Raw genomic sequence first — 26,566 nt, 5'->3', positions numbered from 1 at the left:
AATTGCATCTTCACATCCCAGTCCAATCTCTTCTCTTTCCAGGGAATGAAGACATAAACCTGCAGGAGGGTGATGGACTCCCAGCATGTGAAAGGTCTGACTTCGAGGAGGGGGTGTCAAGAAAATCCAAGATCATCCCACTTCCCCATGCTGGAGATTTTAGTTTGACAGTAACAATAAATTAAGTGACCTTGAAAATTAATCAACAAATGACATCGAGACCCAACGGTAGACTCAAACTTCAATAAAATCAATCTGGTTGTGTGTGTTGTTTTTGTCTCATGCAAACTTTGCTTTAATTATACTTCTTTTTTTTAGAGTAGAGATGACCAATGCCTTATTTGGAGATAGATTGTTGAACAACTTAAATGTTTCAAAGAAAAGACATAGGAGGAATGTTGAGCAACCTTGAGACATTAGCCAAGACATCAGAAAATAATGTCTCTAATTCAGTGATGAATATGAGATCATCTGTCCAAGCAGACAGCCAATGAAACAAGCACAGCAACAGTGCTAGCCAATGAAAATGCACCAAAAGGGTGGATGAACCCTATAAAAGGTGAGAGCAAAACAGGAATCTTTGGTTGGATCCTCCAGGCAGCTTCAAGCCAAGATCAAGATGGACAAAGAACTCTGCAGCTGAAGAAGAGCCGGGGCCACAGAGCCGAAGATCCGTCAAGTCCGCAACATGTAGCTTCATATCGCACTTCTCTCATCAACTGGGCTCAGACCCCAAAGATAAAGATGAAGATAAAGGCAAAAATTAAGGAAAAATGAAGAAAAAGACAAAAACCAAGGCAAAAGTAAAGACCCAAGTCCTGTGTGACCTCACCATCCATCCAGAAACAAGAGCTCATCAGACCTACAGAGGTCCCTGTCTTTGTCGATCAACCTCCTCCTCCTGCTGCAACAACACATTCTTCAACACCTGAGTTGAAGGATCTTCTATCTCTCATAAGCATTGATTATGATTGTTTAATAATTGTCAGTGATTTCAACATTCATGTTGAAATCACGGATTTCAACATGACAGAGAGACAAAAAAGCTCTAATATTTTAGAGAATTTTGGTCTAACACAACATGTCAAACAAACAACACACACTCAAGGACAAATACCCTTATTGATAATATTTCCAATATCTCTGTAACTGCTGTATCGCACTTCTCTCATCAACTGGGCTCAGACCCCCAAGTGAGTTTATCCTTTAACTCACTTGGAGAAACAGTTGCTATCACCCATGAGGGACGACAGAGTCCCCTGTCGGATCACTTTGCTGTTATCTTTGAAAGTTCTTTATCCTTTAACTCACTTGGAGAAACAGCTGCTATCACAAAACGTTCTTTCACAGAAAACACAACAGAAACATTTAATCCAATCTACTCTTCTTCCTCACTCTCCAGCATCTATGCACCACAAATTTGAAACAAACTTCCAGAAAACTGTAAAACAGTTGAAACACTGACTTCCTTTAAACCTTGACTAAAAACCCATCTGTTCAGAATTGTATTTGAAACGTAAACAATTTCTAATTTAATTATGAAACTTAATGTCATGTTCTGATTGTTGATTCAAAAACCCATGAGGGACGACCCTCATGGGCGAAATTCCTGAGCGAAATTCCGTGAAAGAGGTCTACAGCGCCAGCTAGTGACTGAGGATCACTCAGTCACTGGCAGAGTGACTGAGTAGAAAAACAGCCAGTCACTGAGGGTCATAGCGTGAAACAGAAACCCTGTAAATTCTAGACACTAACAGGTACCATAGAATTGCACAAAAATCCGTAAGGGACGATGGAGTTCCCGCTCGAAATTCCGTGAAAGAGGTGCAAGGAACCTTGTGCTGGAAGCCCATTGAAAGGCTGTTAACACCGTTATAAACTGTGTGATGGTGCGAATGAGGGGGAATAAAAATACCAAGAGGTATTTTGTTCCATATACCACTGTAAACCTTTTGTGGGTGCTAAGGCAAGAACCCCCCCTCTTGATGACTTTTTGTTTTTGTGTGTGCACTTTGAAATGCCTTGCTGCTGAAATGTGCTATACAAATAAAATTTTATTGATTAATTCATCCTCAGGCCATTTCTGGGGTCCAAAATCCTGCGCTCCGTCTGTTTCTCTCAAAAGTTCCCTTTTTAGTTCTTAGTATCAGCGTTAGGGAAAGATAGCTTGGATGATTTATTTTACTTCTTTGATTATTTCTGCTACTGAATTAAGTTGTACTGACCCTTGCAAAAATTCCTTACTAATAAAATATTTAGCAAAAAGAAAATGCTGTGAACATTCAATTAATGAGTCACCTCAAAGTTCTTTGATAGTAGTAAAATAGCTATGATGTTTGATTCTGGGGAAGAAAAAGTAGGAAATGTTTTATTGGCTGTTTTTAGCCCAAAACTTTACGTAAAACAACATCCTTGGGACTCACCCGAGTCACTAAAACCAGTAACAAATGCACGTTGTAATAAAGAGAAAGAGCGACCATTAACAGGTATGCTCTGTGAAACTAGTTGGCTGCAGGCTGCTCAATCTGGCTAATTCACAGAGGGAAGAAGAGTGGGACACCTGGATGGAGGTCGTCAGACACCAGGCGAGTTTTTCTTGACATCAACTTAAACTGAAGAGTTTATTTAAACAGGGTAAATCCCAGCAAATTTAGGAAACTCATTTCACTCGTTAGACGGAGAGCTGGTAGCCCATCTCCCCTCTCAGTAGGGGCAGTAGAGAGTGAGAAGTAGAGAGAAGGGTGGGGGGGTGTTGCACGACAACCATCAACTTTAAACATTTTTTAACCCAAAACCATGATGGCCCACTAGATGAATGACTGCCCTCAAGCCCAACCGCTGGGCAAAGCAGGTTTTCTAGGGGAAACCTTGCTCATAACACCCTGACAGAGAATACGTCTGAAACTACTCGCATCATGCTGACCCTGTTAGACTCCCAAGGAAAAGAAAATAGAGCAAACTGCCCCCTGCAGGTGACTGTGCATACCTCTCTCCTGATCCCCTGGTTTTGCTCCGTTTTTAGGAAGTTGAGCAGCACTTCTAGAAGGGAAGGGTATTTGCGGTACGGCTCCACCACATAGCCTGTACTTGCTACCTGCTGGCCCAGAGTCCACAGCGCCACCTGGAGGAAACCCAGAAACAGACAGTTGATGCTCCTGAATACAGCCAATAAAGGAGAATCATACAGATGAAACATTGCAGGTCTAATTTGATTTGGAGAAGAGGAACATAATCAAAAAGCAATTTTAGTTCATTATCAAAATGCATAATAAAAAGTTTTGTGCATTAGCTGGTTCTCCATACTTGGCGCTTAGCCAATGAGGACGAGTCCTGCAGCATGTCCATGATGATTGGGAACAGCTCATCCATCCACTTTCTCATCTCCAGTCCGCTCACCTACACAATCACAAGAACATCACACCACAGGTATCTAAGAAATATCCCTGTTTTCTCAGCAGAATCCCATGAATCATTAAACAAACTAATGACTTTAGCAATCTAACTGCATAAACCAACAAAAACAAGTGGGAAAAGTTTCTGTTTCTTTATTTAGAGCCTGAAATTATTTTAAACAACCCATCCAAGCCATTGTTGCTTTGTATTTTCTCTCTTTTCTGCCTGGTGTTTCTGGTTTGTTGGTTCGTCAACAGGGCATCCAGCTGTGAACACTCGATGTACCTGAACATCTCCTGCACTCTGTACTGCAAAACAATCTGGACTCTAACTGTTCTACCCTGACTCATCTGGGGAACACTTTTAAACACAGAGACAGACGGGCGTAAGAAGGTCACTACTTATTATTTTTTTACCTTATCTATCTCCTTGCTGGCAGACCCTCTGAAGACTTATTCATCATTTACGATTGTGTCTGTGTGTTTAATCCTCCTCCTAAAAGCATTTTAGCATGAAACTGAACCGATACCATTACCTGGGCCAGCTCGCCGATTGTAGCAAGGACACTGATCACCACTCCAGGGTTGGGATCTGGATCTTTAAGCTTCAGAATTAGAGCCTGCAAACAAAAAATTTAAGCAAATTCAAAAGCAGAAACATTTATTATAAACATTTGAAACTTTGTTTGCTTTTACTTGTTTAGAGGAAGTGTAGAAAAACTGACATAAAAATGTGTCTTACACTCATAAATTTACAGAATACTACCTTGAGAATGGGCTCCATATAGGGTCGTATGAGGCGGGGTGCATTGGAGACCAGGTGGCCAAGCATACGAGCACTCTGCTCTTTGTTCCTGCCAACACCACTGTGTTCCAGTTCAGTTAAAATCTGAAAAATATCCATGCTTCTCATAAATTATTATGCTCTAAGTAAATGTTATGGTGTGAAGGAAAACTACAAACTTCTGCTGCTCAACAAAGGGAAATTTGATTGCTTTATATGCAATATTACAGGCTTTGCTCCCTTCTAAAGGCATCCGTGTGAAACTGCAGAGAAAAATGCACCAGAATTATATTTGACTGGAAAAGCTACAAAGCCTTTTTAAAGTAAAAAATATATGATCTTTAGAATTTGTAAATTTGTTCTGCCCCCCCCAATCCTCTAATAAAATATAATAGAATAATCACATTAAAAAGCCTTCTGGAAATCATTCACATGGAATTGGAACAAAGCTTTCTCATTTTATTTTTAGATTTTCCATTATAAGCGGTGCTAAAACATTCATAAATTACATTTTAAACCCCCTTTAATTATTCAAATTTTGCTATTTTGAAAGTATTTTTATTGTTTTCTATAGGGGTTAAATGTTTGAAATGATTTGATGGGAAACATATTTCCACTTTGTAAAAAAATTTTACCACTTAAAGAGAATAAAAAGCTTTGGTTTCAAAACTAGATAAAGTTCTGATTAATAACTTGTTGAAATCTGGTCTGCACTCCTTTAGTTAGTTTTTAGACCAAGTCAGTCTGAAAGCTGGTTAGCAGGAAAGTTTAACTTTTACATATAAGCAACAGTTTACAGTTGAAAAATCTGCCTTTCTGGAAACAATTGCTTTTCCTGCACTGTATGTTTTTGCTGCATCCCTAAAAAAAGCAAAACAAAAAAACAACACATTTTTTTTTTTTAACTACAAGAATTTTGAAAACACTGAAAAAACAAATTTAAACCGAAAAATGAAATGTGGCAAACCAGATCAGTTAAAAACCTGGATGTCTTTCAATGCAGCTGTAAAGTTCCGATAAAAAAAGAAAATATAATATGTAATTTTACATTCAAGAGTCCTGTATGCAATTAAGTACAATCTTCTCCTTCTAGCTTTCCAATTTCTGAGGAGAAACAAAAAAATCCAAATGAACCCAGAATGTAAAAGCTGCTGAAATATTTTCTGCTAACGGTCCTCCAAAGATGCTAACTCCTGATAATGAATGGCTGCTATGAAGCCATCTGTGGGAGCCTCTTACCTGGATCAACATCTTCCGGAGGAAGGGCATGACGAAGGCAGGGTTCATGCTGCTCAGCCGTCCTATAGTGCAGATGGCCAGCTCTCTGATTTCAAACACTTCATCGTTCAGAGCCACAAACAGAGCCTGCAGATTCTCGGCCTGGGCCAGGTGGGCATCAAAACGCTCATCAAGAGATGCAAGAACACAGTATCGAATGTCTGGATCTGCAGGAGAATTAGGACAGAAAGTAGTTCTGGGTTTTTATCGTCCTGTCACATTGCTCATCAGAAATGAAGGTTTATGCATTTTGCAAGTCAATCGTCACACCTGGATCAGTGATGCCAACCACCAGCAGCTTGCTGAGCACATCTGCGACCACCTGCACAGCAGTCTGGCTGACGACGTGCCCACTGATTAGATGGATGGACGGAGTGAGGAGTCGAGAGCAGGTTCTGGCCGCCTCCATTCGGATTTCCTTATGTTCGCTGTTCAGGAAGTGATCGGCACAGTGGCGCACAAACTGGGTCAGGGAGTGACCTAGATCCAAAGAACAGCATTGGTGACTGCAACACTTACTAATGATGACTAATTACTAATGATTTATTTTATTTTATAAGGTAATTATTAATTCTATAGAAAAACCCTGGAAAATATTTATTGCTTTTCAATCAATGATCCAAATTTGTAAAGAAAGTGATAACTTCCAGTATCAATAAGTTTAAGAAAATAGAAGAAACATGGCTGCTAGTGTTTGTGCTTCTATTTCAAAGCTTTGTTCCTTTCCTGACTCCAGTTGAGCCAGGAAAGGAGCAAACAATTATTTTAGTTAGCAATTAATCTATCAATTATTCTTACAATTCTGAAGATTTTTCCATGTAAGCTTTTTGATATACAATATCAGATTAAAAGGTGCAAATAAATTCATTCATTTTCTAAATCAGAAAAACATTTCATTGCCTAAATTGCAATAAAGTAGCATGAAATTTAACATGTGAAAAGCTCAGGTCTTTCTGCTTGATTTAATTTTAACACAATCTAGGGATGTTGAGTTCTACTGAATAGTAAAAAGTTTGAAATATAAGGATATTATTATTTTTGTATTTATTTATTTTTTTTCCCCCTGCAGGGGGGAGTTTGTGGGCCCTAGTGTCCCTTATATGAAAGTAGGCTAACTGGAAAGGGGCAAGGAGAGGGGGGAAGACATGTGGCAAATATTGTCGGGTCTGGGAATCGAAGCCACAACGGCCGTGTCGAGGACTCAAGGACTCCAAACGACCGAGGTGGTCCACCGTGTTTTTGTGGCTTTGGCTTAATTACTGCTCTTTTCAGCAAATGATCTCTTTCAGAGTTTGTACACTCCAGATAACAATTAACCAATTACTGAGCTGACAATTATTTCAATGATCAATTGATCAAGAATTATTGTTGTAGCCATAGTCATAGTTGTAAATCCCAGGGAGGGCCAGTGGGGCCTAGAATTGTCCCACCCCCCTGGCACCCCCAAAAAAAATTTTAAGAAAGATCTGCATTTAAATAATATAAATATGAAAAGGCAAAAGAAACAAATAATTAAATAAATCTGCTATTTATCTCAGAAAAAATAAGAATGAATTTTTAGGTCCCCCCACCATTGTTAGAGCAATGGTTTAGTCCAAAGTGCAGAAGGAGGAGAAACAGCAGTGCTGAAAGGCACAGGCTTGGCAAACCTGCTGAAGGAGCTACCTGTTAGCTGTGGCTCTGCAGCACAAACATAAAACCCTCCAGTAAGCAAATACTTAAAGCATAAGACGTGTAACACCTTTTATTTACTTTCACTGACCAATAAGAAGAAACACATTAACAATAAAGATCAGACTGCAGTTTGTTATTTCATTACTTTGGCTGAATCATGATAAACCTCATTAGCAAAACTGCTACACTGCTTTCATAGAGTTAAGCTTTTTTTTTGTCAAAGGTAGCAAACATCTCATTCATATTTAGCTCTTTAACTTTTAACTGAGCAAATGGACCCCCCCTGGAGTGTGGGAGCCAAGAGCAGGAGAGAGAACAGATAGAAAAAAATAAAGAAAGTTATGCCTTTATTTCTCACAGTCGTCAAAACCATCCATACATACATCCATTTTCTAACACACTTGTCCCAAGTGGGGTCAGGAGCCTTTAAAAACATAAAATAAAATCTGAATATTCTTCTATATAAAGTTATAACACCCTGCAGACAGTCATTTTTATCTACCTGTTGGTACATTTTACGTCACATTTCACTGTAACTTTGCCAAACCCCCTCTCCAAAATTAGTATCAAGAAATTTCACTGTTTATGGCCCCCCCTAACAATGAGATGGGATTTACACCCCTGGCCCTATACCATAGGTGTCAAACTCTGGCCCGCGGGCCAAATTTGGCCCGCAGTGTAATTATATTTGGCCCGCGAGGCAATTTCAAATTAATATTAGACATTTACGTCAGAAAGGAGGCATTAAATGTTTATTTAAATTTTATTTAATATATTTAATATTTTATTGCATATATTAAATCTATTTTATTTAATATGTTTTATTATTATTAGCAACTCAATTTTGCACACCTGCACTTTTAAGTTAGATAAGCTTTGCTTGTTCAAATTTATTGTTATTTTAGAACTTGTTTGGGTCCATATTAAAAGATTCATTTGTTCAACCTTGGCCCGCGACTTTGTTCAATTTAAAGTTTTGGCCCACTGTGTATTTGAGTTTGACACCCCTGCCCTATACCCTTTTTTTTAATCAAATATAAGCTTTTGTTATATGAATTTATAGAACACATGACCAAGTTTTAAATATAAAATCAGCAAAAATCCGCAAACCATTGGGTCAGGAAGAAAAAACGGACTAATGGACGGGCGGACAAATGAGATCACTGAGAGTCGGATGGATACTAAAAAGTACTACAATACTTAAATCAAACTCCAGACTTTTGGGACTTTTTCCAACACGTTAAAGGAAGTCCTGAATGACTTCAAAGGTGCAAAAAGAATAGGAAAAAATTCTTTTGCTGTCAGAGATTTGTTACCTTCGAATTCGAAGCTTCCCAGAGTACGCAGGGCCAGAGTGATGCTGCCGACATCGCTGGCCTCAGGGATGTTGGTGAGGCTGGGAGAAGCCAGCTGGTAAGCCAGGCCTTTGGGCATGCCTGGGTGTCGCAGGGGCTTATGCATCAGCACCAGGGAAAGCATCTTCAGTAAGCCATCCTGGATGTCTTTTTTTAGCTGGGGGATTTGGCGGCTCAGGTCGTACAGCACTGCTGTGAGTGCCGGACTAAAGAGAAAAACTCAAATCTGTGAGATTGTGTTGAAACCCAAACATAACCCCCCATGTGTGTCCTACGTTTGGTACCTGAGCCCCACGGCTAACATGGGCTCCAGAAGCTCCTTGATGTCTGGCTGGATGCTGGGGCCCATGGCTCTGGACAGCATGCTAATGCAGGTGAACACAGTGGCATCCACCTGAATAGTCTTCTGCCTTCTGCATAGGTCAAAGGTCAAACAGCAACACTGTCATTCTACGTTTTTAGATTTCAACATTATTTTTCCATCAACCTACCCAAATACAAAATGGTCAGTTTTTCTTTTTTTAAATATTAAGGTGAAAACATTTGTGAATATATATATTCTTGTATTGGGGTATTTTATCCAACCGGTATTGTATAAAATCTGTATCTGCAGGCTTTACAAAAACTGGAGTTTAAGAATTAGTCACATTTGGAAATTTGCATGTCTGGTAAAAAAAAAAAGACGGAAGGAAGAAATTGTTTCCGATGTCTGACTTGTGAGCAAAGTCCTTGGGAGGCAGAGCAGTCTTGATGATCTCCAGGATCTTCATGAGGTACGGCTGGATTTCCGTCCTGACGGCCACCACCAGCAGCCCCAGAGCCTGGAAAGCCGCTGTCCTCTCCTTCTCCTTCTTCAGGCAGCCCAGAAGGTAGCCCATGGTGTCAGACAGGTACTGGTCTGCCAATAAGAAACCACATAATTACAAACCAAACTGAGAAAAAGCAGGGATTTGACCCTGAATTTCCCACCTGTGAAGGTATGAGGCTGGAAGGCAGCCAGGCGCGGCAGCAGGTTGAGGATAGTCATCTGGATCAGTGGGTTCTTACTGGTTTTATATTTCAAAACCCAACGACACACCTGATTGAGGCAAAGCATATGTCATTTTAGACACACAGATATCAATATCTATATCAGTCTTGATACTGAAAAAACTCTAAATCAGATATCTGTGGCAATGTGCTCAAAACACAAGGGCAGAACTATTCTGTCTAGCTCTATGCTTTGTGCTCTGCGCAATGTCATAATTTATTATCTTACATTATATTTAGCATTTTTTGAACCATTTGAAAGGATGTTTGTAATTGTAGTTTTGTTGTAGGTTTGAGGTTGTAGTTTATTTTTACATATTTGACCAAGATAGTCAAACTTTTGTTTTTAGTCAATTTCAGTTTCTTTATTATTTATTTTCCATTTGCTGTTATTCTTCTAACTGGGCTGACTGATCAAAATACAGTGTTTTCCATGTAAGCTTGTGCAGGCATTGGTGTGGATCAGTGTGCTGTACTGCAGGAGAGTTATCAAAGAAATTAGGAATTCAGCATATTTATGTCTGTGTTCAAAAAAAGAAATGTTTTAATCTTAGTCTTTTCCCTCCTGTTTTCGGTGAAGGTGGATGCTTTTTTTCCTCCGCTCCCTTCCTGCCCTGTCATTCTCTGCTTGCTTTAATTTTGTGCTGTCTTTTTTTCTATTTTTGAAGCCATCCTTTGCACATTCTCCAAATCTACAAATGATGTCTCAGTCAACCGGTCTCTCAATGCAATTGACAGTGGCGTCAGTAGCACAGTAGCACCTGGATCCATTGTATGCAACACATACAGGCGCTGCACTCCAGGGGGCGCAAAACCGATGTGAGAATTTTTTTTTCTAGTCAACATTTTATGTACTCTTCCCCTCCCATATAGGTAGCTTAGGCCTCATCCCTTCGAGAACGCGCAGAGGCATGTTCTCTTTCTCTTTTAAATTGGAATTGTAGTCGTGCACTCAACAACAGGGAGCTAAATATGGGGCAGCAGAATAAATTTCTGGAAGAGGGGGAGGGATAAAGATGTTGGAGATGAAGAAAAGCTTTTCAAAGTGGTTGAAAGAGAAAGTAAGTAATGTCAGTGTATGAACAAGAGAGTTGCAAATATTCAGGTTAGCTTAAGCTAGTCTAAGATGACAGGTAATTGTTGTCTCCACCCCGTATTGACCCAGTACGGTATGAGATTTAGTCCATATTGCTATAAATGACTGATAGACACACCTATCACACACATCTCAACAATAAGTGTAACAATAATGACCAAAACAAAAAACGGGAAATATTAAGGTCAGCTAAATTGTCATTGTGGGACATAAATAGGACTCTGTGCCCCTGCCCCTAACCCCCACAAACTGATGCTGTTGTCACAGTTGCTTAGAGACAAACACTACACAGCTTTGGAGAGCTGCTGTCAACCCGCGTCTTTTTAAAATGTCCACCTGATACTACACCATCCTTAGAAATACAACCTCTGGCAAAAATACAGACGTGAGTGGGAAGACGAACATTCCAGGCTAAATAATTACAGCACAAAAGTCAAAGTCAAGGCCCGCGGGCCAAATCCGGCCCGCGAATAAATTATCTGTGGCCCCCAGGATGATATTTAATTACTATTAGAACCGGCCTGAAGGCCACAGCCGGCCACTGGCGTTTTGCAGGCACCAACACTAAATCCCCACAAAGCAACAGTAGCCCGTGAAGTCACTGAAGTACCCAACTTCATTGTTCATCAGCAATCAGAGCAGAGCTCAACTTTCACGTAGCCCCTCCTCAAAAATGGCTCAAAGTTTAGTGGACGCTGAGAACAAGGGGTTTCAGGCCAGGTGGGAGGCAGACAGTGATTTCCACTTTTTTTAATAATGAGTAATGTAACCTGTTTCTATTTCAAATCAGGCAGTCAGACTACAGTTACTTATCGAAACTACTTTGTGTGACTATTTTCTTTTGTAATTTTATTTTCTCTACGTGTCTTGGGGAGTGACCGCAGTTTCTATGCATCACTGTTAACAGCAACAGAAACAATGGAGGGAGATGCACATTTTGTTGCTGAAAAGGAACTATTTTCCGTCGCCAATTCTGTTTATTGCGGCTTTAGGCTTGCTTTTTCTTTTTAAAGTCGCTTGCAAATTTTATGAGTTGCGATCTGCGCGTTTTGGGCTTAATAAGCAGACATAAACCCCGAATTTGTGTGACATCCAATTAGTTTTTGTCCATCATTTCCCAGATAATCCGTCTCGCTGTGTCTTTGTTAATGTCATGTTAATATATTTGTTGTGAATGACGTCAAGCTTCGCGTTGCGTTCCAGAATACCGCAAACATCGAGACTAATCTGAACAGCACACTAAACGTGAAAACAGCTACAAATGAACGAGTCCGTAAAGTTGTGCAACTAAACGTCATTATAATTATTAATATTAAGATAAGTGTCACTAATCTGTGGAGCCATCTGAGTTGTAGAGCCGCAGGAGGAGATCTGTGCCCTGCACTGTGACAACGCACAACCTGGAGACAGGGGGTACCGGGGAAAGACAGGCAACTTTAAAATCCTTCTTAAAGTTTTCCATACAATAGTGGACCACACAAAAACATATACAAATTACTAGTTTTTGGTACTGTTGTAACCATTACACAATCTCTCCTCCAGTTCAACCTCATAACTGGAGACACATTGTTGATGTTACCATTATAAAATAACTTACAATAATTACTCAATTAATTATTGAGTAATAATTAATTGAGTAATTAATTATTACCCAACAGGTGGCAGAGTGTTGTTGTCAGCAATTGCTGAAAGTGACTAAAACAGTCACTTTTAATGTAACTTAGTTTCTTTCCAAATCAAGTAATCAATTAACTAGTAACTAGTAACTAAGTCTAAGAAGGCACTATCAAACTTCTCAGAAACACACAAAGACAAGAATATGAACATAATAGAGCAGCACAATAATGCATTTTCAGTTTATAATGTATGCACTTTAATTTATGTATTTATCTTGATATTAAGAAACATATTTTGTTTTTCAACACAATAAAATGTTTTACTATTTGCCTGTTGAACATGTTTTCCTTTGAAATTACTGACAGAACCAAAACAAAATATTGCTTTATTCATTTAATTATTAAATAATATGCACTGTGTTAGGTCTTGGTTCAATAGGCTATGTGCAATCATTTCAGTATATTTTAATAAAAGCTGAACCAATCCGGCCCTCAGCTTGTAGCAAATTTGGGGTTTTGGCCCTTGGTGTATTTAACTTTGACACCCTTGAATTACAGTGAAGTTTAACAGGGGCATTTAAAAAAATGGATCGGCGATATTCAGTGGCACACAGTGGGTTATTTGATATCAGACAAAATGGGTCAGGAGAGCAACACCACAGACCCTTCAGAACCTACCTTTTGTCAATACAGTGCTTTGTGGTCAATATTATTTTACCATTTTATTAATGTGGGTGGCCAGTTTGGAGAAGTCTTCATATCAGAGACTATAAGAATAAAGGAAAACATGCTAGCAAAATGCCTCAGAATTGCAGCCTCATAGACAGAGGCTAACAGAAGTGGCTCTTTGGCTCAAATATATTAAATGATGAAATATTACCCTGTTTTTGTTTCATTCTTTTGGAGTTTCCCTTTAGGCAGCAAATTGATCAGATTTATGGACATTTATTATTATTGATATTGATTAAAGTTGAGTTGTACAAGTTTATGTCATTGGGGCGCGAGGGGGATTGGGGCGTCGATGACATGTTTGCACCTCAGAAAGTGTCGTTGCACCGCTGGCAATTGATCAAATTTTCTCCACGAGAAGACTGGGCACAGGAGAGCCCTCTTGTCCTGCAGGGACACACCTGGCAGGATACAGCCATGATAATAGAATTTCTGTTGTTTGGAGTTTGCAGATTTCTGGTTTATCGATAAATTTGTGACGGACTTGGCCAAATTAGCAAACACTCAAGACTGTTGGTGTGAACAAAGACGCAAGTCTGATGCGAGACTTGCTGAGACTCGCAGCCCAGATGGGGACTCCAAACCTCACCAAAAGAATGAAACCGATCTTGGAGAAGTTGCTAGTTTCGTTTCAGTGGAACGACCACACCAACTTGGATAATTGGGAACTGAGATGTATCGGAGAGACGTTATGGGAGATTAAAATTTATAATTTTACAAGGGCTGCATATTTCCAATCTCCTTGAAGATATGTAAATATTAGGCAGCTGTGGAGGTGAGCACTCTCAAGGATATATGCCTTGATAATATCTTATCTGACTTCTGCTGGGAGGCTAAACAACGTGGTTTCATGGCCCTGTGATGTCACCACCTTCACTCATGTCTTTTTTTTTTGTCCTGTTTTTTTTTTGTCTGAATATTGCTATGTGCCCTTTCCTCTCTTTATTTCATTCTCTGTTTACTATTAAGAAACTGTGTTGTATTCACTTTTAACACAGAAAAGGAATTAATCATTCTTTAGCTTTTTTTTTTTTTTGAAATTTAGAGTACTCATTATTTAGACCAATATTATACTTCTTAGATTAATTTTTATATTATGCAGAAAGACTCATATTACTGCAACCCAGAAAATGAATTTGAACAAACTTAGAATCCAGAAAAAACATCTTCCAGGACAAGAACATTTAGTTTTTATTATTACTTAGAAACTGTGGCGTGCTCATTACTTTTACAAATTTAGAGCATACATAAAAAGTCCAGAAAATACTTACTTATACTTATCTACCAACCCTGATTAGGAGTATCTAGTTTATATTCTTGGGATCAACATTATTAGACTACTTTTTAGACTTCTGCTCTTCCAATCCAGAAATGGAGTTAGACCAGAGGATACTTGGCAATCCTGATCAGGAGCACCTACTTTACATACTTTAAATTAACATTAGATTATTTTTCTTCTTTACTTTGGTTTGTTATTTTGTTTTTATTTTCTTTTAATTCCTGTAAAGCACTTTGTATCGCCTTATTGCTGAAAATGTGCTAAATAAATAAAATTACCTGTACTTTTACCTTTAATCAGTTCAGCTGATTTTCCATATCAGATCGGTATCAGCTGATACCAAACCTCAGGTATCAAAATGGGAAGTGAAACAGGTGTACCGCTGCGTCTCTACCTTTCACATATTGAAACCAGTAGAACTGTGTTGGTATTGCTCTGCCTGGTTTGACTCCCACCTGGTCAAATCTTTCCTCCATCAGCTCTCGGCAGTACCTGCTCTCCACCAGGGAGCTCTTAGCAGGTACCGGCATGGCACCGAAGCCCAGGAAACTTTGGGGCGTGCTGTAGCCTAGCAACCCCAACAGGGCATTGGACTGCTGTGGCTGCACCGACTGGAAGCTGGTGAAGGGCGTGATGTGGCGAGGCTTCGTTCCAAATCCCATCAGCTCCTTGCAGTATTTATCGTGAACCAGCTGCTGCTGGGTGATCTCCTCCATCTCTTCACGCATTCGCTGCAGAAGGGGGAAGACTGAGCTTGCTGACATGAACCAAGCATCCAGAGGGAAATACCAACTCACCTCTCCCTCCATGCTGCTGATCCGGACCAACTCGTTGAGGATAAGCAGCGCTCCATGAATTCTATCGTCACGATTCATCCCCTTCTCCTTGGCCAGAGTCTCATCAAAGCCTTTTTCTGCCTCCTCAAAGGTTTGCTGTTCCACAAAACACAAACACTTAAAGCTACACTGTCTAATAACCATCAAAAACAGGCATTTTACATTTTTATTAAAACTGCCACCATGTTGTGACAGTGTAATATCAGACAGGTAATCTTTGAAAAACACTGAGCTCGTCCACCTCTTCCCTGAGCTACTTTTGTTGTCTAAAGAAATGCCGCCCTCCCAATTAAAAGCAACCAATCACAGTCAGGATTGGGGTCTAAGTGCTGTCAATCAATCTTCTGTATGTGCTGGAAGCAGGGGCAAAACTGCAATCCAACAATAAAAAGCCCATCCAAAAGAACAGTAACCATGAATTAAGACATAAAAACAGATAAAAATAAATAAATAAATACATAAAAGCAAAGTATCAGATCAGCAGTACATCCCCAAAACCATTTCCATTCGCATACAATACATCCTCTACATACTGCTCTTGGTCATCATTTGGACCTCCTGTTACTCTGTTCAGGCCCTGCTCGTCTGCCATTTATCAGATTATTGGAGAGTGGTACAAAAGAATGTTTCAAAGTAATTTTATTATGCACTGATTGGGTTGAGAACTAACACATTCATTTGTGTACAGAATGAAAAGGTAAGGGGAACTGACGCAGCCTTAGGGGGCCTGTGCTACTTAACTTAGAATCAGAGAGAACTGGATTGTATTTTACTTTCTGAGATCTTTTTGATAAAAAATGAATAAAACCACTTAGTTAAAAAAGGATTAACCTTCAACTGCACCAATTTCCTGAGAAGAATGTTTACATTAATGGAATTAAGAGCTGAATTAAAATCAACAAAAAGAAGTCTGGCATATGCTGCAGAGTTCTCCAGATTTCTCCAGAGTTCTTACGATTTAGTGCAAGTTGCATCAGTGTCAAAATAGCGTCACTGGTACTACGTCTCCTAGCGTAAGCAGATTGAAAGGGATACAGAAATGGCTGCACTTCCACTTGTAGTAGCTCCAATATGAGTTTCTTAAATGATTTAATTACAATAGAAGTGAGCACTACCGGGCGATAATCGCTATCACTCTGAAGACAGGCAATCTTTGGAACTGGAATGCCAATTGATATCTTCCAAATATCTGGAACCAAATGAGTGTTTATTGAGATCTGAAAGAGTTTAAACCAAATCGGAGAAAGTTCCTCTGCAAAATTCTTGAGAAGGAAAGCAGACATATTGTCCGGGCCAGTAGCTTTTTTGTATGTTTAAACCCTTGAAGACCCTGAGTACCGACTGCAAATCAATTACAATTCTGCTCTCAGTTCCATAATTTACATTTTCTAATATTTGCTAACACTCCTCGGAATCATCAGTTTCAAACCGTAAATAAAAACTGTTTAAGTAATTTGCTTTTGCGTTCTCATTTAGTGCTAATAAAATAACTTACTGTTCCAGGAGAAGTGTTTATCTGCTGTAATTGGTGTCTATGCTGCTAGCTCTGCTGACAGGGAGAAGCTGTAGTGTAGCCGAGTGAGCAGACTGTACATGAGGATAATTGACAGCACTAAGGAAAGGCACTAAGAATCTGATTGGTTATTTCTAGTTAGCACTGGGAGAAGGCAGAGAAGCTAATTTTTTTTCACAAAATGTATGAAACAACTAAATTTTTTCACAAAGAAAAAAATTTGTGGAAAAAAATTTTTATAAATTTTTTTCACATTTATATTTCTATATAATTTAAGTATAGATTTATATTTATATAATACAAATTATTATATTAATTTATATTATGTAAATTAATATAATAAATTACATTAATTTATATAAAATAATATATAAATTATATTTTCTTTCTCACTGGAAAGAAACTATAAAATAAAAATTACATTCTGTAGCTTTAACTCTACTGCTCAGCAGAAAAATCCTCCACCCCATTATTACAGAGATTTTTTTTCAGCTTAAAGCCTTACCTTGTACCACTGAGGCTTCTGCATTTCCTTTGTCTCCCTCTGCGTAGTGAGGATGAGACAAGCCCGCAGAGCGGACACCGCTCCCTCTCGAATGGCCTGCTTCGGATCCCACACCGCATAGAAGATGTTGTCAAAGAAAGGCTGCACTTGTTGAAAGAAGAAGGTCGGCGCGCTCACAGCCAGCTCCCTCAACACCAACACCTGGAGGAGACGCACAGCCGCTCGATCCGTCACTGCTTTCCAGTTTAGAAACTGACACACAGCTCTCACATAAAACACGATCAAAATGTTGAACAAGGATGTGGTGGAAAATTACTACAATTTAACATCTGCTGATCATGTTATATGAAATATAAGAACTATTTGGGTTACATGTATAAGGCTGGAAGTTGTTTTCTACAGCTGCATCAGAACCAGACTGCCTCGCCCCTTGTTTTCAGTTTCTTATCTTTGGTATAAAACTCATGTGTTGACTCTGCCGGGCACAGCTTTTCATCCAGACCTGCTTCATTATTTATTGTCCTTCAAGCTCTCTGTATTGTGCACAATATATGAATCAACCTGATTGAGTGATTTCACTTGACAGTGCTTGGTAAAATATTTTTTTTTCCACAACCAGCGTCAAGCTTTTCAAGGCAGAAAAATATGAACCAAAAACGTACAGACTTCGGGAATTTCAAAGTTAACGTCTGGCTTCTTCTGGTCCAGAATTATGACATCTCACATCAATGACCGAAAAGTCGGATGATTGGGACATGATCGTTTAGACTACAGAGGCATTGAAAACACATCCAGGTTAGGACAATTCAGATGCTTGTTTAAAAACATTTTTATAAACGATGAGAAAGGAATAAATATAGGTCAACAATATAGAAAGCAGAGCAAAGAGAATAAAAGACTTCAACACTAAACACATAATTAAAACTCAAGAAAGCAATGGCAGCCATGGCTTATATGGTGTGATCTGCTCTCATATCCCCTCAAACAGGTCCAGGTATTTGAACAACAAACACAGTCAAGTGTTGTGACTTACCGCTGCATGGCGTCTCCCTTCATTCCTGTCGGCTCCCAGCCACTCCAGAGCCCGCTTCACCTCAAACTCCACATACTCTGCAGTAAATGTGTCTCCGGCCATTGATAGGTGGCCCATGGCTTTGGAGGCCATCTCCATAACCACTGGATCGCTGGAAGGGAGGAGGTTACGGAGGTAGTTGGCAAATCGACTGATCCTGGTGGCATTGCCTCCCTCCACTCCGATCAGACTCACTGGAAAGAAAAGGTCACATCAGACACCAATTTCCCACAAAGCCCAGGTTCATAATCACCTGAGTGAGAAGCTTGTACCTGAAGCTTACCTATAGCAAGGATACCGCCTTTCTTTTCATTCACGTCAGAGCTAGATACCAGCTCAAATATGTGGTGGTTTAACTCATCATAGAATGTAGTGGCTTCATCTTGGCTCAGCTGTGGCACAAAAACCATACAACAGATAATTAGACTCTTAAGACACCACTACCATGGTGGTGCAAGTACTGGAACTGTGGAGATGAGAAAATCATGACTAAATTTCACAGCTTGTTGTTATGACAATAGTAACACACTGTTTATGGCTGCTGGATTTATCAGTAGCCATAAACTTTATTTATGGCTACGGTGAGTAAGTGTGAGTATCTGTTGCGATGAAACTCTATGCAACAGGCTGATTACATTTCTGGCATCTGAAGAGTAAATTCACTCCACCTGCATTAAGACAGGTCAAGTATATGTAGCACATTTTAGAAGCGAAGAACTTTATACCATAAAAACATAATATACTAACCAGCTATGAAACAAGAAATAAACATTACGTTTTGTCTAAAAGAATATATATCAAACATATTTATCAATATTCCAGCTATTATTAATCGCCCGGGAGTGTTTTTAGCCCAGATTTAAAGGAACTCAGTGTTTCGGCAAGTTTGCAGTTTTCTTGCAAAGTTATGATTTCAGAACTGCAGAAACACCAAAATGTTTATGTGGTTACAGTCATTTGAATGAGGAAATGCTGGAGTGGCTGGAGTTTTAAATGAGCCGTTGTCCATTCCTAAGGGTTGCTGAGACTACATTTCAAAATGTTGGAAAAACTTAACTTTTTTTAATGAAAATTTGTGAGAAAAAAAAAACTGTCCACAAGCATTCTTATTCCTAACACGTTCACTTAAATTTTCACTTAATTGTACAAGTTTACATTATTTATTGACTGCATCGAAGAATATGAAATATATTTTGAATTTAACTGAAGATATGACATAATACAATATATAATATACAATAAAATACAATGACTTAAATCTTATTGCATAGACTATGTCAGTGGTCCCTAACCCCCGGGCCGCAGAAAGGTACCGGTCCGTGGGCCAATTGGTATCGGGCTGCGCAGGAAATAATTCAATATTTCCTTTTTATGTATTATTTGAGTCTGGAGGATCTTTTATTTTGAAAATCCTTTAACCGGATTCTCTTGGTTACATCTTGCTCGCCAACATTGAACCACAAGCAGCAAAATGAGTCAGAATCAGATCAGATGTCTTTGGAAAGTTTCTTTGCGAAGGGAAAAGGCCCAGAGAAGAGACAGGAGAATGAATTTATCCCAGTAGGTGATTCCCACATTCCAAGCCTGCACTGCACGATATAGTGATCGGCTCGTTACCAAGGCAATGAAGTTTCAAAATGCTTTGCCACGTAGAGACCAAGCAGCCTGTGCATAAGCAACACTTCGGGTGTCATTGTTTCTCATCACTCCCAGATGGGAGAAACAAGCTCAGGGCTCCCATTAGTCGTTATCATGAGTTAAAATTTTCACAAAAGTAAAATGTTCATTTTTGTGGCGCATCTGTATCTTATTTTGAAGGGATATGCAAACGTTACCATAGCAATCCGAGTCAGAGCGGGTTAGGGCAGTGGTTGAGACGAGATGAGAGGAGTAGAGCTTGTGAGTTTTAGGTCTGGTTCACATATTTTAAGGATTGTTAGACGATTTACCAAACTTCTGTGACCACACACGACACGAGCCGATAAAAGTCTAACAGGTTCAGTCGGTTTGTGTATCTAGCCACAAGCCAGGAGCAACACACCACACACGAACTGATTCCACTCACAAACATCCTGATTCCAGAAGAAAATCCAGTAAAAACCCCAACATACCTAAGTGAATTTAGAATAATCAAACATGGATGACGATATAGAATCAGCAGAAATAGTTTGTGGATTCATTTTAAGCAATAAAAGACGAAACAAAAAGAAAAGACGTTTGATAAAAGGGAGGAGCCACTCTATTTGCTGAGTTATGTTTTTCATAGATAACATTTTTAACTGAATAAACATAACCACATATGATAAAAATTACCTTTATTTATAGTAATAAACATTTCCACGTATCATCTCCGATGCCCACCGGACTGTCAGTTGTCATGTCAACTGTTTGGGATTCCCTTCTGTTCTTATGTCACCACGCTTTCTGACTGTCACATTCAACAAGCTGCGTTCTGCTCCCAGTTAAGGAAAACTCCACAGACTGTGATGATCGGGCCAAAACAATGTTGAGTATGTCCATATTCAACACACCACACACTGCAGGGCATGGTAAGATTGTTGCAAAGGGAAAAAAAAGGTTATCTTTCTGATTGTCTGTCGACTATGCTGCCTGCAGGGATTTTTAATGTCCAGCAGGTGTCAGTATTCAGTGACACAGCATCAATATACTATTGCTATGACGCCTCATTTACCCATCACTACTGTATGGAGAGAGATCAAATATTACCAAAAAAGTAGAGTCGAACTCAAGGAGCATCACTCATTGCTCTTGTTAAAGCAACACTCTGTCATTCAGAATCCTTCAAAACAAAAAACACGACTTCCTGTTAAGAATTAAACATGGTGCCAGGAGGTTCATTTGTGTGGACAGATATATAGGCTGGACTACTTTTAAAGAGCGTATTAGAATATAAAAATAATAAAACATAAAATAGCGATTGGAAGTCATGTCAAAGCAAGTATGTGGATACATTTTCACAGACTGTAATGCGCAGGATCATAATTCTCCGTTTATGCAAAAAATTATAGAACTTTCTCAAATCTCCACTTTAGTCTGAGTTTTTCTAAATGATAGTATTTAGTGGTATAAGACAGAGCTGTTGTGTGGCTGAAAGGTCAAAAAAAATTTCGTTTGTCCCAGATATCCATCCATGTTTTGACTGGGCCTCAGATAGTTATTTTAAATATTTGTGGTAATTTTGTTCAATATACCCACAGAATGTCACATTGGACCCATTTGCTTGGAGTATTACCGTCAACAAATAAAACATCACAAAAAGTAATTTATAATATCAATATTGCAAACACCTACTATGTGATAGTAGGCCTGTCGCAATAAACGATAAATCAATTAATTGCACAATAAATTAAAACTATCAACCTCATTTCAGTTATCGGCTATATCGTTTCTTCCTGCCTTTTTCTCTTACTGTTGATGACACTGAATGAATAAAGGCTCAACTCCAGTGCTCTCCACTGACCCTCCCTTCCTTATTTCCTTAGAGTAATGCCCAGTGTGCGCTGCACCATCTTAGGTCGCCGATTGTCAGCCCATTATCGAAACCTGAGAGACACATTAGCCGACAGAAATTCTCGGTATAACGGTTCGATCGAACCGTGTTGTGTCCAACAATGGACACAAAATAATAAGTCCAGTTCACTAATTTTGAAACCAGGCATTAATCAATTCCTTACTACAATCTACCTGCAATGCATGTGGCTACTGTCAGTCTGACTGAATGAAAATCATTATAACCTATTTATGTCACGTTAACAAAGAACAGCTGAAAAGTTACCGGGTTTTCTGGTAGAAATTTCCCTCCAACTCCTCCCCTAGTTATTTATATTTTCTTTACACGAAATGTTGAATAAACATTCATGTTTCTATATATCATCTCCGATGTCTGCTGGACTTTGGGTTGCACCGTGTCAGCTGTTAGGGATTCCCTCGGAGAATCCGCGCTTTCTGATTGGCTACCGGTCACATTCAACAGGCTGCGTTCAGCTCTCAGTCTGGGCAAATCTTTGATTTAGATTGGAGCGGCCACAACGATCTACCGTAAAACACAACACAAGTGACAATTTTAGAACGAATAACGTTCTAAGATTGTCGTTCTGGGTAAAAAATCCTGTAGTTTGAACTATTGCATCAGGCAGTCTGATTCTTCTCTATTTAAATCTAATGATTACTGAAGGCCAATATACTATACAGACTTCATAATCTGCACTCTTTTGGTTGAATGCAGTATTTATTTCCACTTTGGCTTTCTGTTGTTTAGTTTTCATTCAAGTACACTGATTGTTAATGGAGAGTGAGAATCTATTTTATTTTTGGTTGCTTTATTTATTTTGTGTATCAGTCCCAGTGTTAAGTGTTCTTTTTAAAGCAGGGGTGCTCAAGTCCAGTCCTCGAGAGCTACCGTCCTGCAACTTTTAGTTGCAGCCTTACTCCAGTAGATCAGGCTCAGCTATGAACAGGCCTGGTAACGAGTCATTCATTTGATTCAGGTGTGTTGGAGCAAGGATGCATCTGATAGTTGCAGGATGGTAGCTCTCGAGGACTGGACTTGAGCACCCCTGTTTTAAAGTAAAGTGTATCTATGGGCTGCAGAGTGGCGCAGTGGGTAGCGCTGTTGCCTTGCAGCAAGAAGGTCCTGGGTTTGATTCCCGGCCCGGGGTATTTGTTCTCCTTGTGCATGCGTGGGTTCTCTCCGGGTTCTCCGGCTTCCTCCCACAGTCCAAAAACATGACTGTCAGGTTAATTGGCCTTCCCAAATTCTCCCTAGGTGTGTGTGCGTGGTTGTTTGTCCTGTTTGTCTTTGTGTTGCCCTGCGACAGACTGGCGACCTGTCCAGGGTGAACCCCGCCTCTCGCCCGGAACGCCGCTGGAGATAAGCACCAGCACCTCCCGACCCGTTAGGGAGAAGGGTGCTCAGAAAATGGATGGATGGTGTATCTATCTTTGGCAGGAAATCGCATGTATTGTTACATAATTTCTATTAAATCAGTGTAAAAAGGTCTTCAAACAATATTATCGTTCATCACAGTAATTTTTTGAGACAATTAATCGCCCAGCAAAATCTACGTGATAGCAATGTATTTCTAATTCATTACTAACTAATATTGCAGTTTGTATTACAAATACTGCAATGTTACATGCTGGATGTCTGTAGATAGATTAGCAGACATTTGTTTTAGTTATTTAGAAGTAAATGCCATAGTGTAATAATGAATGGCACCCGCTGCTGAGAACGGAACATTTTGTTCATGTCTGAGATGTCTCTGTGTAAACTTAGTGTGTTGTGTGTGGTACCTCTCTAAGCTCCGTGGTGACATAGTGCTGCAGATCTTTGGCAGATTTTGCTCTGGTGTCTTCATTTCTGCTCTTCAGCCCGCTGACAAACTGCTGCAGCACAGTGGCTGTCCCTGACATGATCACCATAGTTTTATCTGGAAATAACAAGTAACACGAGAGAGGTGCCACATCATTATTCTGGGTTAGTAAGACTTACCCTTTAGCCTTTAACGAGGCAAAACAAATATGCACTAGACATTCATTAAAAGGTGAATGAATGGGCGGAATGTTATAAATGAGAAGACATCTTATGTCGTTTACAGATAGCTACAAGCTAACGAGTTAAGTTAGCAAAGAAATTACTTAACATTTATGGACAGTGATAAACATTACTTGCTTTAAATAGTTAAGTTACGTTACTTTACTAGACGAGCTTAGACACTTACAGACACTGTAGCTGAGGCAAGACAGGGTCATGCTCTTTTTTTTAGCTAGCTTTAGCCCCGGTGCTAATGCTAACCTAGCTCATGTAGCTCCTACAGTGCAAGAGCAGCAGCCCTCTGAGTTACTTACGTGTTTGTACTAATATGCCGGACGGCCGCTTAAATACTATTCGGCTTATCCAGGGTATTTCTCATTGTATTACTAATAGCCCAGGGCAGCTCACGATGACTAACAGAGGTACGTCTGTGTTGAAGTGACTCCAAAGTAATGCACAGGGGAAAACCCTCACAAAGGTTCAGCTGCGCAAACTGCGCATGGCTGAGCGCAACTCAAAGCTTCATGAAGTTTTATTTTCTTTCTACCTTGCCGATAGGAAAGCGATGTGTCCGCACAGAGAGCATAATTTAAAAATCATCTAATGACAGGTAATCCAATTAGAAAACGAAATATATCAAATAGTGCCACGTTAATTTCCAGCCCACGTCAGGCTGACTGTAGAGAGAAAGGAAGTGTCACACAGGCAGCAAAAAATCTAGACACCCAGTAGAGTATTTTAGAACATTTCTACAACAAAGTAAAGGTCTGAGAGGCATAAATGTTTGAAGTTAATTTACTAATTTGAGATTATTGTATTTCTCAGCAAGATATCACATTCGGAACGAGGAGGTAACAGGTTTTACAAATCAGAAAGTATTCAGATTAAAGAAAATCATGTGCAAAGCTCGGTTAGAGTACTATTATAAATACCAAAGTACTTGTCCAACGGCCAGTAAAATTGCCTCTTTCCAAATTCATTTTCTTCAAAAGTACCTGGAAGGATCTCCTGACAATGTGTGGATGGATGGAGCCAGCTGCATTCTCAGACATGAACATTTTCTGGGGTTGGATGCTGCTCCATTTTAACCCAATTTCAGCTTTTTAAAGTTGAAATGTTTGCCTCAGTTTTATCGGTGCGTTTTTAAATCGTGCAATTGTTTAAACTGCACAGATCAAAAATGTATAATTCTCTGCATTGGCTTTCAGAAGAACCATTAGTCTATGGAGCGATACTGGACAACTGTGATAGCACCGTTCTGGGTCTTTCATAGGCATTGTCCAGGTTCGGGACGGTGACCCTGCGGCGGCTGGTGCAGGTGGCTGGATTTCTCAAATGCCCAGGACATTGGTTTGCTGCTTGAGGTTCGATCTGCCAGACTGGTGCGGCGATTACTAGAACAAGTGAAAGGGAGTATGACAGCTGGGGAGAGGTGGCTTCTGCTTCTACACTTCATGGAAAAGTGCCTACCTGACTCGACTGAACAGTTTCCAGACATCCTCCTGGATCCTGATTTTGAAGAGGACAGTGGTCCCCTGCTCCACAGTACTGACCCAGAGATGACCTTATGCAGAATGGGTCCAAAAGTACTGTATTAATATTGCATGAAAATCCTGAATATATAGAACTCTACTCAAAAGAGCCATCAGTGTATGGAGTGAACAGAAACCTCAAACTCTTTATAAGCCTCTAATAAAGATATGAACCGGCAATTTTCAGAGGAGGATCCATCACAGTGCCATGGCATCAAACTCTTTTTTTTTTTTTTTTTTTTTTGTGGGCTCTTGTGTCCTTCATATGAAAGTAAGCTGACAGGAAGGAGGTAAGAAAAGGGGGGAATACATGCGGCAAATACTGTCAGGTCCGGAAATCAAACCCATGACGGCCGCATCAAGGATTCAAGGCCTCCAAACGTGGGTCGCACTATTTCCTTCGGCACCACAGCACGCCCATCATACTCATTTTTAATTGGCCATCAGTCCTGGGGTTTTAAATGAGTGTCCTTTTTCAGTTAGTCTGAGAGTGTGTTTTATGTTTTTATGGATTGTATACGGCTGACAGGTTTGGGTTTTTTTGTAGTTTTTTTATTTTACTTTTAACGAGAATTTTTAGCCTTTTTGGCGTAGTTTTTACACCAAAAAGACATAAAATCTCTGTTCTGTTTTTATCAAGCCACTAGTTTCAAATCCCGAATTAAAAATTTTTAATTGCCAAAGCAAAAATGCATATTTATTTGAGGTTGAGGTTGCAGGATGGACCTCATCTTGATGCCGTGGCTCTGTGAAAGTCTAACATCAAGGCCAGGCTGAGGTTGGCGGTTTGCTTACACAAAACTCCAACCTCAGCCACCGGGGAATTGAAGGGTTTTTTACAACTGTGGGTTAAGAGTGTTTTATGCATTGTTTTTGTAGTGACCATTTGTCCAAAACTCAAATAAAAAAACAAACAAAAAAAAACTTAAGATTTAAAGGTGATCAAAACAAAAGGTAAATTCAACTCAGATAGTTACCTGCTATTAATATACGCAGCCCAAAAATATCAAAGAAGTAAAAAAAATGCAGTTCTTTGTTCCTTTATTCCACAGTTAAGGCAAAACAAGTTATAAGTTGATTGACTGAGGACTGACTAGCTTACTGAAGTGACTAGCTGACTGATGACTGACTGATTGGAAAGACTGGTAGAAAACCCTTATGACCATCCACCTGCAAAATGAGCTGCCTAAAACTTATCTATTACTACTGTGACACACCCAGGCCCCGAACTGAAATTAATTAACTAATTAAGTTAATTACTAACCAAAGAACTTATTTTAAATAACAAATGAAACACAAATTCTAATTATAAATCAACTAGA

General features: G+C 39.5%; 1 protein-coding gene across 2 annotated transcripts in view; it reads right to left on the bottom strand.

Annotated features, from left to right (window-relative positions):
• mtor (mechanistic target of rapamycin kinase) overlaps nucleotides 1-24,189 on the bottom strand; it is a 156,894-nt gene extending 132,705 nt beyond the window's left edge. Inside the window, exons 1-17 of one of the 2 annotated variants that reach the window (XM_055024320.1) lie at nucleotides 24,027-24,189; nucleotides 23,472-23,608; nucleotides 18,442-18,550; nucleotides 18,120-18,352; nucleotides 17,087-17,287; nucleotides 15,030-15,164; nucleotides 14,688-14,963; nucleotides 9,453-9,561; nucleotides 9,198-9,381; nucleotides 8,768-8,896; nucleotides 8,445-8,689; nucleotides 5,725-5,934; nucleotides 5,416-5,621; nucleotides 4,159-4,281; nucleotides 3,929-4,012; nucleotides 3,304-3,396; nucleotides 2,987-3,121 (exon numbers count right to left, since the gene is read on the bottom strand). In XM_055024320.1, coding sequence (XP_054880295.1) covers nucleotides 2,987-3,121; nucleotides 3,304-3,396; nucleotides 3,929-4,012; nucleotides 4,159-4,281; nucleotides 5,416-5,621; nucleotides 5,725-5,934; nucleotides 8,445-8,689; nucleotides 8,768-8,896; nucleotides 9,198-9,381; nucleotides 9,453-9,561; nucleotides 14,688-14,963; nucleotides 15,030-15,164; nucleotides 17,087-17,287; nucleotides 18,120-18,352; nucleotides 18,442-18,550; nucleotides 23,472-23,600 — 2,601 coding nt within the window. In that variant the 5' untranslated portion in view covers nucleotides 23,601-23,608; nucleotides 24,027-24,189. Of the gene's footprint in view, nucleotides 1-2,986; nucleotides 3,122-3,303; nucleotides 3,397-3,928; nucleotides 4,013-4,158; nucleotides 4,282-5,415; nucleotides 5,622-5,724; nucleotides 5,935-8,444; nucleotides 8,690-8,767; nucleotides 8,897-9,197; nucleotides 9,382-9,452; nucleotides 9,562-14,687; nucleotides 14,964-15,029; nucleotides 15,165-17,086; nucleotides 17,288-18,119; nucleotides 18,353-18,441; nucleotides 18,551-23,471; nucleotides 23,609-23,899; nucleotides 23,995-24,026 lie in introns of those variants that run through there. The other variant, XM_055024319.1, reaches the window with a different exon arrangement.
• Between the last annotated feature and the right edge of the window lie 2,377 nt (nucleotides 24,190-26,566).

The sequence above is a fragment of the Poeciliopsis prolifica genome, unplaced genomic scaffold (assembly GCF_027474105.1).
Source record: "Poeciliopsis prolifica strain line A6 unplaced genomic scaffold, Auburn_PproV2 SCAFFOLD118, whole genome shotgun sequence".
NCBI lineage: Eukaryota > Metazoa > Chordata > Actinopteri > Cyprinodontiformes > Poeciliidae > Poeciliopsis > Poeciliopsis prolifica.
This window is presented reverse-complemented; position numbering and strand designations above follow the sequence as displayed.